Source organism: Macaca nemestrina, chromosome 7 (assembly GCF_043159975.1).
Source record: "Macaca nemestrina isolate mMacNem1 chromosome 7, mMacNem.hap1, whole genome shotgun sequence".
NCBI lineage: Eukaryota > Metazoa > Chordata > Mammalia > Primates > Cercopithecidae > Macaca > Macaca nemestrina.
The window spans coordinates 157,114,511-157,127,974 of record NC_092131.1 but is presented as its reverse complement, the minus strand read 5'-3'; the positions used below and the strand labels follow the sequence as shown (position 1 = coordinate 157,127,974).

The window sequence follows — 13,464 nt, the reverse complement described above, 5'->3', positions numbered from 1 at the left end:
TCCCAGCTACTCGGGAGGCTGAGGCAGGAGAATGGCGTGAACCCGGGAGGCCTGAGCATGAAATAAGTCGAGACCGCACCACTGCACTCCAGCCTGGGCGACAGAGCGAGACTTATAAAGTAATGAAAGTATTCCTTCTTTCACAATATGTCTTCCTTTTCATCTGTCCCCCCCAACCTCTTTTCCCTTTTTCTGTTATTGTTTGGCCAGAATTAAATAATGGGTGGTCCCTGACTTTTCTGGGAACACAATTTTGCTTTATTTGTAGGATTTCATCCTAATGAGTAGTTTCTTTTGGGAGAGTTTAAATGAAATAGAAGTTTTTTTTTTTTTTTTTGGAGACGGAGTTTCGCTCTTGTTGCCCAGGCTGTAGTGCAATGGCGCAATCTCGGCTCACAGCAACCTCTGCCTCCCAGGTTCAAGTGATTCTCCTGCTTCAGCCTCCTGAGGAGCTGGGATTACAGGTGTGCGCCACCATACCCGGCTAATTTTTTGTATTTTTAGTAGAGACAGGGTTTCACCATGTTGGCCAGACTGGTCGGGAACTCCTGACCACAGGTGATCCACCTCCCTCGGCCTCCCAAAGTGCTGGCATTACAGGTGTGAGCCACCGCACCCAGCCTTAAAAATGGAAAATAAAGCCTTTGCTATTACTCAGTGTACTTCTAGAGTTTTAGGAAAATAATAAATTTAAGGATGACTCCAATTTTTAATTATTGAGGTTTTTCTTTTTATACAATTATATTATTAGTTATATGTGGTCTAAGTATAGTAAACATTGTCACTTTTAAATAGTGACTGTTCAAAAAGACATGAATGAAAATAGGATCTTTTAGTTGAGATCGTTTTAGCTTCTTTTTTTGAGACAGAGTCTCGTTCTGTCATCTAGGCTGGAGTTCAGTGGCGCCATCTCGGCTTACTGCAACCTCCACCGCCCAGGTTCAAGTAATTCTCTTGCCTCAGCCTCCCAAGTAACTGGGATTACAGCTGCCCACCACCACACCTGGCTGATTTTTGTATTTTTAGTAGAGACAGGGTTTCACCGTGTTGGCCAGGGTGGTCTCAAATTCCTGACCTTAAGTGATCCACCCACCTCTGTCTCCCAAAATGCCAGGATTACAGGTGTGAACCACTGTTCCTGGCCACCTTTTAGCCTTTAGAAATTAGAACATAATTTTTTTTTAGATTTTATAATTGTATAATTAGAACATCAATTTTTTTCTTTTTTTTTGAGATTTAGTCTCACTATGTTGCCCAAGCTGGAGTGCAGTGGCACGATCTTATCTCACTGCAACCTCTGCCTCCTGGGTTCAAGCGATTCTCCTGCCTCAACCTTCCGATTAGCTGGGATTACAGGTGCATGTCACCACACCCAGCTGATTTGTATTTCTAGTAGAGATGGGGTTTTACCATGTTGGCCAGGCTGGTCTTGAACTCCTGACCTTAGGTGATCCACCTGCCTCAGCCTCCCAAAGTGCTGGATTTACAGGCATGAGCTACTGAGCCGGGCCCAGACATCGGTTTTTATTTGTTATAGTAAACTGTGGGAGTACTAGTTAATAGAGGCCCAATTATTTGAACACTAACAAATATGTTGTGATCATTTAAAATAGAATCTACTATGCTTTTCTTTTGGCAGATTTAATATTACATATGTATATGTGTATTTTGTCTGAATATATAATATTGCATTAGTGTACTTTCAGGGGTATTGAGAAAAAGACCCAGGGCTCTATAGACTCAAATACTTGTTTTGTAAAGTGGCCAAGAACACCAGAATATCTATATGGGGTTTTATATTACTTAAAAGCACAAAAGAAGTTCATAATTAACATTTTCCCCCATTAAGACTGAAGTCTGATCAAAGAGCAATGAAATTACTATATATGTGCTCACTTTGACAGCACATATACCAAAACTGGAACTATTCAGAGGTTAGCATGGCCCCTGCACAAGGATGACATGCATATTTGTGAAGCATTTTATATATTTTTAAAAAATCACTATATATATTGCCTGGAATGAGTTCTCACTTGTAAAGCAAATCCAAATATGTACATATGTGGTGTAATATACTATAGTAAATGTAAATATTTATTATAAGTATTTATAAATATATTTTAATATAAATGTAATACATATAGATATATATATAGTATATATATGTGACTTTCTATATGTTTTATTTTACAGCCCAGAAAAGCATTTTATAAGAACTCCAGTTGTAGAAAAGCAGATGTACTTCCCTCTACAGAATTACCCAGTTAACAACATGGTAACAGGTAGTTTAAAATAAAATTTACAGTAAACTCAGGTAGGGAAGAAACAAGGGAATATTGTGTTGAATAAAGCTGTTGTATTTCAAATGCCTAGAAAGTAGAGCCTTCTCTATTAAGCATGGTAATGGAGGAGACATCCTTTACATACTGAGTAAATTACCTGCAGAATTGACCCAGGAATATGCTTTTATATTTTCTGTGCTAAAACAATGGTATCAAGGTAGGGTGACCGCATGTCCCTATTTACATGTGGTTTATGCTGTTGGTCTGGCATTAGTTTTTAATTCTCAAGTGTCCTAGTTTGGAAGATAAATTATATGAACAGCCCCAATCACAGTTTCTTTTGAGAATCTGATGAAACACAGGCCCCTTTCCTTAGCATACACACATACAAACATAACACACACACTGCCATTCCATTCAATGTCAAATATATGTCTTTTAAAAACCAAACAAAAAACATAACACACAAACTTTACATATAATTGTAAAAGGCTCACAGATGCCCAGAAGCCTATACATGGATTACCTAGGTGTCCGTGGACTCCATATTTGGGTTTCCTATGCTAGTGTCCTACATAAAGAGAAGACAACTAACCACAGCTGACATTGAGAGGGTAGAACCAAGGGGACCAACTGAAAAGTGGCCATTGGGGTTTGAATTGTGTTGAGTGAGATGGATATTTAGATACTTTGATCTGAGTAGTATTCAGTGGAGTCATTGATAACAATTTTAAAAATAAAGATTTTTTTAAAAATTGTTTTTAAAAGAGCAATTTTTAAAGTATGGGTTTTTGAACACTTATTTAAAAAATAATTTGTGTATTCATCATTTTCTCTTTATTTAGCAATGTTAAAACTACCTCTTGCAGAGCCAGTTTCCTAGATCCTAGATGTCTTGCCATATTACTATCCCTGTTCATTTGGACTTACCAAACATTTATTAATATATTTAAAAGAACAATGATAAATATTAAAATCAGCCATAGATAAGGACATATACCTACATTTGGACATGCGATAGTGCTGCTTTATGTATTATTTCTGGATAAAGAAACAGTCTGATTGTTCAAAAAGACATAACAGTGTAACACAAAAACAAATTTTTTAAAACTATTTAAAAATTACAATTTTAAAAGTATAATTTCAATCTGTGGTAATACTCTATTGTGAATTTTATTGGTAGAAGTAAAGTAAAAATTTTTAATGTTTTTATTTGCTCAATTGGATAAATTTGCTTTTTTGTATTTCTGCATTAAATAATAGCAATTTCTTGAAAGAAATCTTCATTTTTAGAGGTAATTTATTTGTTTTTAATTTTGATGTGAAATGACAAGTACTTCTCTTTTTTATCATACCCATCTGCTTGCACAGGAAGGAATAACTTCTTGTTGGAAAAAATCAGCTTGTGTTAATTAAACACTTAGTGACTAAGAGTTCTAATTTAGGCTGTGGTATCAATTTTTGAGACTAAAACTTGACTATCTCTTCCTCGGCATGGGTTGGGTTCAACTCATTGACTATTAAATTTCTGAAAATAGAATTAATTGTGGTCTTTATTTATAGAAAATACAAGTTGGGGCAATAGCCTAGAACAGGGCTTCTCACTTTTGGTGCTACTGGCATTTTAGGCCAGATAATTCTTTGTTTGGGCGAGGGTAGGAGAGTGTCAGTCCTGTGCATTATAGAATATTTACCTTGGCCTCTGCTCACTAGATACCAATAGCAGCACAAATCTCTCCCCCAGTTGTGACAACCAAAAATGTCCCTAGACATCACCAAATATCCCCTAAAACATCAAAAGATTTTTTGTTTTGTTTTCAGCTTTTGACTGGAATTAAATTCTCTCAGACTAATATCACTTGTTATCACCCATGATAAGAAGTTCTGATTGACAGTTACATATGTGATTAATAAGAGTAAGAAAGCAATTACTAATAATTGTAAATACTTTGCTGGCAACAATTTTCTAATCAAATGGTTCTGATAAAAGTTTGGAAATCTATAATAGATGCTATATTAGTTATTTATTGATGTAAATCAAAGTGCTCCGAAACTTAGCAGCTTAAAACAATGAACATTTATTTATTTATTTATTTATTTATTTATTTATTTATTTATTTATTATAGAGATGAGGTCTCACGGGGTTGCCCAGGCTGGTCGCGAACTCCTGGGCTCAAGCAATCCTCCTGCCTTGGCCTCCCAAAGTGCTGGGATTCCAGGCATGAGCCACTGCCCCTGGCCCAGTGAACATTTATTATTTCAGTTTCTAAGGTCAGAAATCCAGGAGTATCTTAGCTGGGTACTTCTGTCTCATAGCCTTTTGTAAGGTTGCAGTCAAGTTGTCAGCTAGAGTGCAGTCATTCCAATGTACAACTGGGACTGGAAAAGCCACTTCAAAATTCACTCAAGTGGTTATTGGCAGGTGTTGGGTCCTTGCTGGATTTTGGCCAAAGGCTTCAGCTCCTCACCAAATGGGCCTCTCCGTAAAGACTATCCACAGCATGGTAGGTAGTTTGCTTCCCTCAGTGTAAAAAATCCAAGAATAAGAAAGAGCACGTCCAAGACAAAAGCCTTAGTCTTTTTTACATCTGACTCTCAGAAGTGACATAGCATCACTTCTGTCATATGCTATTGGTTATACAGATCAAACCAAGTACAAAATGGTAGTGGACTGTGAATATCAGGAGGTGGGGATCAGTTGGGACCACTGAGTGGCTGGCTATCACAGATGCATGTGGGACTGTCTGCCAGGAGTGCTTTCTTAGGAATTCCCTTCTCCCTCCCAGTTTATCTGGATAACACAGGAACAGACATTTTTTTAAACATGAGCTTACTCCCCACCCTCAACATTTGCTTTGAGAGTGAATGCCTGATTTGAACTGGGCTAATGGCAGATCTTCTTCTGGATTTTTAGATATGGAACATAGCAAATCAAGTCATTCTCATTTAGGTGATCAAAAGTCTAAGATGTAAAACTTAGGAGCTGTCATTGGCCATATTTTCTACCATGAAAAGAAAGCCAACTTGCTTCCAAAAAGGAAAATGAGGCTAACGCATAGAGAAAAATTTGAGACCAAGGTTGCAGTGAGGTGTGATAGTGCCACTGCACTCCAGCATGGGCAACAAAATAAGACCCTGTCAAAAAAAAAAAAAAAAATACACACACATACACACACACACACACACACACACACACACACACACACACAGACCAGGAAAAAAAACCCCTAAAAACTTCAGACTGGTTGAGAGCGATCGTAGCTGGTTCTAATTAACTCTGAGTCCCAGCAATATGCCTGCCATCCTCACAGCTCGGATGATATGGCAATGTCCTTCCAGTAAACTCCCCTTTTGTTTAAATTAGTTTAAATTAGGTTTCTGTCCACTTCATCCTAAAGTCCTTACCTATTCAAAAATTACAATAATCTATTTCTGATGCTATAAATATCCTATCCTTCTTATACTTACAGGAATATTTTTTACTAATGTAGTAATTTTTAAATTCCTATCCTCGCACATCTTCAGAGGTTTCACACAGTGTATGTGTGCAATTAACTAAACACTAATAGTGATATTTTTCTGCACTAGTTTATTTTACACAGATACATAGCCATTAGGCAAAGATTATGAACTCATAGAGTATAGTAATAGTGCTTGAAGAGCTCCTAAAGTAAATGACCATGATTAAAATATCTTTAAAGATACTAGTCAATTTTATATGCTTGGATTCATAGTTAATTTATTAACTGTGAATTTATTATTTTTTATTAGAAATGATTAAACAGTATGCATGGATATCCTGTTGATCTTGATGGTACGGTGTTCTAAATTCAGTCATCCTTGAGCTCTACCAGAATTTTTTCATACAATATTTACTTTTAAATTAGATTTCAATTTTAGTAAAAGCCATAAACACTTGTGTTACACATAAAATGTAATCATTTAAATAGTAAGCAATTGATATCAAATTAATATTGCTTAGTGATAGAGTCCTTAAACCGTCTCCATTCTAGGCAGTGTTTTTTTATATGACTCATGTCTATTTTAGATAACTAATTGACATCAAAATTACTCTTATCCATTATCTTTGTTGACTGAGCAGTAATATCTATTTTTCATTATTTTTTTAATCCTATTCCAGTGTTAGCAGTGCAGGAAAGTGTTACCTGCTGAAACAGGGAAGATGAACTCTTTGCACTGTTAGTAGCTGGTTGGATGGATAGTTCTAAGTGATTACCCTCTAAGCTAGATACACTTCCCAGTTATTTTGGTCTGAGTACTTTCATGTTCTAGCCCCAACCTAGACATCACAATCTCAATAGTCAAAGCGGCTTTAATCCACCTTTTAATCTCTTAAAAGGTGGCAGAAAGTTGTGGGAAGGGGAAGAGGAGGTGTTCCCTGATAGTTATAAGGTTTTGTGGAACATCTTCTCACTGGTATTATTTCTTCTTTTTACCTCTTTTCTAAAAACATTCTTTAGAAGTCTTAACTCTAATAAATCAAAGACACTGAAAAGCAAATAGTATGAGAGGGTTTCAAATATATCTCTATATATTTTTTATTTTATTTTGTAGGTTATATATCAATTGATGCCATGAAGAAATTCCTTGGGGAGCTACATGACTTCATTCCTGGAAGCTCAGGGTATTTGGCATATCATGTTCAAAATGAAATTAATATGTCTGCTATAAAAAACAAATTGAAGAAGAAATATTAAATTAAATTATAAATATCTTGGCATTTATTTTCTATAAAATATTATCGAGATGTGCATAACGTAAAATGCTCCCTTTTGGTACTGGGGGATAGAGAAGTGGGAAAGAATTTTTCTGTTTCTCAAAATATGTCTTTAGGAAATTCAGAATCATTTTGGTTCTGTGTTTTCACATTTGGGCTGGACTTTTTTCCCCTAGCTTATAACAATATGTTCAAATATTCTCAATGCACAGTTGTTAAGGAGTAATTGTCATTAAAATATATTTCATGAGAAGTCTCAATCTCAAACTCTCCATCTCTCAATCCTCCTCCTCCTCCTCTCTCTCTCTTTCTATTTCTCTCTTTCTCTTTTCCCTCTCTCTTTTTCTCCTCCCCTTCTCTCTCCTCTTTCTCTTTCTGTCTGTCAAATGCTCTTTTGGCTTTAACATTCTATTAATTATATTTTTTCTAGATTGAATACTGTGAATGCTAAGTTTTATGATTCTGGTCATCTTATTTTGATTTAAAAAATCAGGATGCTAGCTGAGTTCTGAATTACTGTTTCTGACTTGAAACATATGGAGAAAAATATTTTAATAATTCATATTTCATGTTGGATGGTTTCTGATAATAAATATTTGAAAAGTGACTTAACATAAACAGACTATGAGTGTTATGTCTTGTTAGATGAACCTGCAAGTCACCTTAGAATCACAGTTCTAGAAAGGACCTTAAAGAACAAGTCCAGTTCACTTATTGTTTTTAATGAGGAAATAAGGATCTTGAGAAGATGTCTTACTTAGGGGGACTAACTGGGGGCCAAAACAGAATTGGAACACAACCCTCTTGATTTTCTAGGCAAGTGCTTCCCTAATCTCCCAAAGAGCATATGCTATAGCTTCTGTGCCAGGTATAATAGGACTGCAGATCCACAAAGCAGACCCAGAAACAAGCCAACATGCTTGTCTTTTAAATAAGCTGAAATAGTGAGAGAGAAGAAAAGGAAAAATCAGTTAGGCAGACCACTAAAGCTAGTCCTCTGAGAAACAGCCTGAAAAAATCACAGCTACAAGCATAAATAGAGCAACCTGAGAAAAAAACAAACTGCAGCTGCACTGATAAGAAAGCAAGGCCCAGCATAGAGCCTTTGTTCTTTGTGTGATTAGCAGGCTTTCAGGAAAAAATTTCCTCCCCTTTTCAGGCATTTACGTGGTGGGCTCCATGGGAACTTGCACAGGGAGGTGGGGGACTTACCTAAAACAGACCCACAGTTACACAAACAAGAGAAACTGCACTTTGTGCTTACCCAAGACATACACAGATAAAGAGAGTTACACAGACACTTTCATAGATAAGCGAAGTTACACAAACAGCAACAGAGATGAGGGGAGTTTCTCATAAAAGCTTTTGGATTCATCTGTGAAAACAGCAGCCCACTCGGGTCCCCTCTCCACTGTGGAGAACTTTCTTTCTTTTGCTTATGAAACTTTCGTTCCAACCTCACCCTTGTGTCCAGGCTCCTTAATTTTCTTGGTTGTGAGACAGTGAGCTCAGATAACACCTCAGACTACGAGACCATTGACCCTAGACAGTTTGATTAGTATTGAGGTGTAGTGATTTCAAGAAGGCCGTTCGTTATCTTTATTCATATGATCATGCTATATAGAGTCTGATTGGTTTATTACATTTTCGTGACTTGTAAATGACAGTGTAATTTGTGAAGCTATCATCTTAGAATACCAGCTGTAGAATTATGTAAAGAAAATGCAGGCCGGGAGGGCGGTGGCTCATGCCTGTAATCCCAGCACTTTGGGAGGCCGAGGTGGGCGAATCACAAGGTCAGGAGATCGAGACCATCCTAGCTAACATGGTGAAACACCGTCTCTACTAAAAATACAAAAATGAGCCAGGCGTGGTGGCGGGTGCCTGTAGTCCCAGCTACTCAGGAGGCTGAGGCAGGAGAATGGCGTGAATCCAGGAGGCAGAGCTTGCAGTGAGCCGAGATCGCGCCACTGCACTCCAACCTGGGCGACAGAGCGAGACTCTGTCTCAAAAGAGAAGAGCAAAAGCAAAGAAAATGTACACTTTTTTGTAGTGCTTTGACCATTTGGGTATATGTGGGCCCTGGCCCTGGCCCTTCTCCCATGACTCAAATTTCATAATACAAAATTTTAACACTACTTTTGGCATCAGCATTTGAGAATTATATTTTTTCCATATAACTTTTCCTTATTTATATTCATATCTGTGGTTAAGCTCTTCTGATCTTATAAATTACACAAAACAACAGAAAGACAAAAACCTTAAATGTTAATTATCTTTCCCTGAAATGCATTTCTCCTGAATACTTTATCATAGTTACATACCATTGATTGTTTCTTGTACAGAAACCAAGCCTGTCTAGATCTTAAATTAATGAATAAGAGGATTAAGTAAATTTGCACCAAGTTGTGTATGTTGGAATTTCTTGAAAGAGAGTATCCAGTATTTTTCTGATATATTATGCATGTATAAATTAAATATTATAATGAAACACTTTTTTTGGTTTCCCAAAGTGATTGTATCTGTAGATGTATATAATAAAGCAAAATGTAGCCTATATCCTTGAAAAGTTGTCAGACACAATAAAATCAGTGATAACATAAGCCTGCCAGGAATTAGAAGCATATGAAAAAATGAAATAAACAAAGTTGAACTATGTTAAGTTTATTGTCTTAATGGGAAGTGAAAAGCAATATGATCTTAGTTATTGCTCATGTAACCTTCTTTTAAAAATTGCTTTAATGTAGCTGATGGATACTGCCTCTGAATATCCCTATAAAAAATGTTCTCTGGCTCGCGCCTGCAATCCCAGCACTTTGGGAGGCTGAGGTGGATGGATCACAAGGTCAGGAGATCGAGACCATCCTGGCCAAGGTGAAAGCCCGTCTCTACTAAAAATACAAAAATTAGCTGGGTGTGGTGGCAAGTGCCTGTAATCCCAGCTACTTGGGAAACTGAGGCAGGATACTCCCTTGAACCTGGGAGGCAGAGGTTGTAGTGAGCCGAGATTGCACCACTGAACTCCAGCCTGGAGACAGAGGGAGACTCTGTCTCCAAAAAAGAAAAAAAAATGTTCTCCTCACTTTAGGACTCTTGATTATTTCTCCATTCTTTTGCAAGCATGTCTCCTCTGATGCTTTCAACTATTAAGCATAGTAATTTCCTATACTGTTTAATTTAGTGCATAGTTCATCTTAATTATTTCATCCTTTGTGACTAGATTATTTTTTTCTAGCTTTTGGTAGTGTTTTCTGTAATTAGGTAAGTTATGAGTCATTGGCCAAGTCTGCCAGTTAATTTCTGAATGTCTGTTTCTCTTTTATCCATGATGACATAGAACCCCTAATGTATTTCCTTTCCTTTCCTTCCCTCCCTCCCTCCCTCCCTTCCTTCCTTCCTTCCTTCCTTCCTTCCTTCCTTCCTTCCCTCCTTCCTTCTCTCCTTTCTTCCTTCCTCTCTTTGTTTCTTTCTTTCTCTCTCTTTCTTTCTTTATTTCTCTCTCTCTCTCTCCCTCCCTCCCTCCCTCCCTCCCTCCCTTCCTCTCTTTTCTTTTCTTTTCTTTCTTGTTTCCCCAGGCTGGAGTGCAGTGGTGCAATCACCTTGAACTCCTGGATTCAAGCAGTCCTCCCACCTCAGCCTCTCAAGTAGCAAGGACTATGGGCATATACCACTACACCTGGCTAATTTTAAATTTTTTTTTTTTGTAGAGACAGGGTCTCACTATGTTGCCTAGGCTGGTCTCAAACTCCTGGGCTCAAGCGATCCTCCCGCCTCAGCCTCCTAAATTGCTGGGATTATGAGCATTAGCTACCACACCTGGCCCTAGAACCCCTAATTTCTATCTAAGCACATGATACCAAGAATAAAGAATATATTCTTAATCTCACTTGAAATTAAGTATGGCTATGTCACAGTGGTTTAGCCAATGGATATACAGCAGAAATGGCATCTGGGAACTTTTCTTAAAGGCATTGGCACATACTCTTTGTCTCCCTTTCCTTCCACTCCCACTCTTTCTATGTTCTTTCAGCCTGTTACTTAGAGGATGTGATAGTTACCATTTCAGTCCATAAGAGCAAGAACCATACCCTAGGGTTGGCAAAGCAGTGGACTGAGAACAGCCTGAGATCTTGAGAACATTGTGGAGAAACCTGCCATCCCAGCCTTGGGCTACCTACCTCTATACTTATGTGACAGACAACACACTTCTGTTTTGTTTAAGTCACTGTATTTTTGTCTATTATTGCCAAACCAATTATAATTGAGTTTTAAGGGCAGGCTACTGACCTTGATCTATGGATAAGAATTGTATGGAAGATACCAGTTATTTACATCTGTAAAGTATTGACAGATTTGTAACCTTAAAGTCAGGTAGGTGACTTTAGTGACATCACATGTTTATTAGATTTATAGCAGCTTTCGTAAAAAGTTCTTTGTAATGGAGTGCTTGGTTACACTATTATTTAGCAGAGTAAAAAACTGAAAATAACCTCAATGTTTAATAACGAATAGCTAGAATGGCATCTTAAATCACATTGCTATTCCAATTTAATGGAATAGCCATTTTTCCTTCAACTGCTTTATTAAGATATAATTCACAGAGCTTACAATTCACTCACATAAAGTATACAATTCAGTGGTTTTTAGAGCATTTACAGAGTTGTACAATCATCACCACAGTCTAATTTTAGAACATTCTCATCATTCCCAAAAGAACATTTTAGAACATTTTCATCATCCCCTTGCCCATTAGCAGTCACTCCTCATGCCCCCAACACACACCCCAGCCCTAGGCAACCATGAATCTACTTTCTATCTATATGTATATTTGCCTATTCTGGACATTTTGTATGAATGGAATCATACGATATATGCTGTTTTGTGACTAGCTTCTTTCACTTACCATAATGTATTCTAGATTCATTTATATTAAAGCATATATCAGTACTTGATTACTTTTTATTGCTAAATATAATAATATTCCATTGTATAGATATACTATATTTTATTTATTCATCAACTGATGGGCATTTAGGTCTTTCCACTTTTTATCTACTATGAATAATGTTGCTATGAACATTTCATTTTTATGTGGATATGTTTTTGTTTCTATTGCGTATATATCTAAGAGTGGCATTACAAGGTCATGTAATAGCTATGTTTAACATTTTGAGGAAGTGCCAACTGTTTTTCAAAGTAGCTACACCATTTTCATACCCACTAGCAATGAATAAGGGTTCTAATTTCTTCACATCCTTGACAACATTTATCTATCTTTTTAAATATAGCCATCCTAGTGGGTGTTAAGTGGTCTCTTGTGATTTGCATTTCTCTAATGGCTAATAATATTGAATATCTTTTCATGTGCTTATTGGTTATCTCTGTCTCTCTCTCTCTCTTTTTTTTTTTTTTTTTTTTTTTTTTTGAGATTTGTTCTCACTCTATCACCCAGGCTGGAATGTAGTGATATGATCTTGGCTCATGGCAACCTCCATCTCCTGGGCTCAACCAATCCTCCTGGGTCAGCCTCCTGAGTAGCTGGGATTACAGGCACAGGCCACCATGATGGGCTAATTTTTTTTTTTTTTTTTTGGAGAGACAGAGTTTTGCTCTGTCACCCCAGGCTGGTCTTGAACTCCTGGACTCAAGTGATCCACCCACATCAGCTGCCCAAAGTGTTGGGGTTGCAGGCGTGAGCCACAGTGCCCAGCCTGGCTATTTTTTATATCTTCTTTGGAGATAAAAAAAGGAGCCAATAAAAGAAGATATTGAATATATTTCAGTATCTTCTGAAGAATATTGAATAGAAAGAATAGAATATCTTTCTATTCACCTCCTTTGCCATTTTTAATTTTTAATTTTTAATATAATGGGTTAATTGTCTTTTTGTTAATGAATTATAAGAGTTCTTTATATATTCTGGATACAAATCCTTTATCATATATATGATTTGCAAATATTTTCTCTTATTCATGGATTGGTTTGTATTTTTTTTTCTTTTTTTTCTTTTTCTTTTTTTTTGCTTGCTTGATGACATTGTTTGCAACACACAGTTTTTAGTTTTGGTGAAGTCCAATTTATCTATACTTTCTTTTGTTGATTGTGCCTTTGGTTTGTACCTAAGAAACCATTGCCCAACCTAAGATCATGAAGATTTACTCCTACATTCTCTTCTAAGAGTTTCATAGTTTTAATTTTTATATTTAGGTCTATGATTTGAGTTAGTATAGTTTGAGGTAGGAGTCCAGATTCATTCTTTGGCATGTGGATATTCAGTTGTTCCAGCACTATTTGTTGAAGTGACTATTATTTCCTTCATTGAATTGTCTTAGCAGAAATAACCATCTTTAAGTTTATTTTTGTGACTATGTGTTGTGTATTCTTATAAAAAATTAAACATCATATAAATTTTTTTAAAAAAGAAAAAGGCCCTTAAAATACCA

The 13,464-nt window shown here is 36.7% G+C and overlaps 1 protein-coding gene and 1 non-coding gene across 6 annotated transcripts in view; both read left to right on the top strand.

Annotated features, from left to right (window-relative positions):
• LOC105493119 (telomere repeat binding bouquet formation protein 2) overlaps positions 1-13,464 on the top strand; it is a 43,064-nt gene that overhangs the window by 14,471 nt on the left and 15,129 nt on the right. For 3 of the 5 annotated variants that reach the window (XR_011606095.1, XR_011606094.1, XR_011606096.1), the window contains exons 6-7: positions 2,194-2,282; positions 6,859-6,928. Coding sequence is in view for 2 of the 5 variants with exons in the window: in XM_071066926.1 (XP_070923027.1) it covers positions 2,194-2,282; positions 6,859-7,001 (232 nt within the window). In the remaining 3 variants the exon portion in view is untranslated. Of the gene's footprint in view, positions 1-2,193; positions 2,283-6,858; positions 7,646-13,464 lie in introns of those variants that run through there. The other 2 variants (XM_071066927.1, XM_071066926.1) reach the window with 2 other exon arrangements.
• On the top strand, positions 1,889-1,992 carry LOC112428745 (U6 spliceosomal RNA). Its single transcript, XR_003020800.2, has one exon. It is a non-coding gene; the product is annotated as a U6 spliceosomal RNA (small nuclear RNA).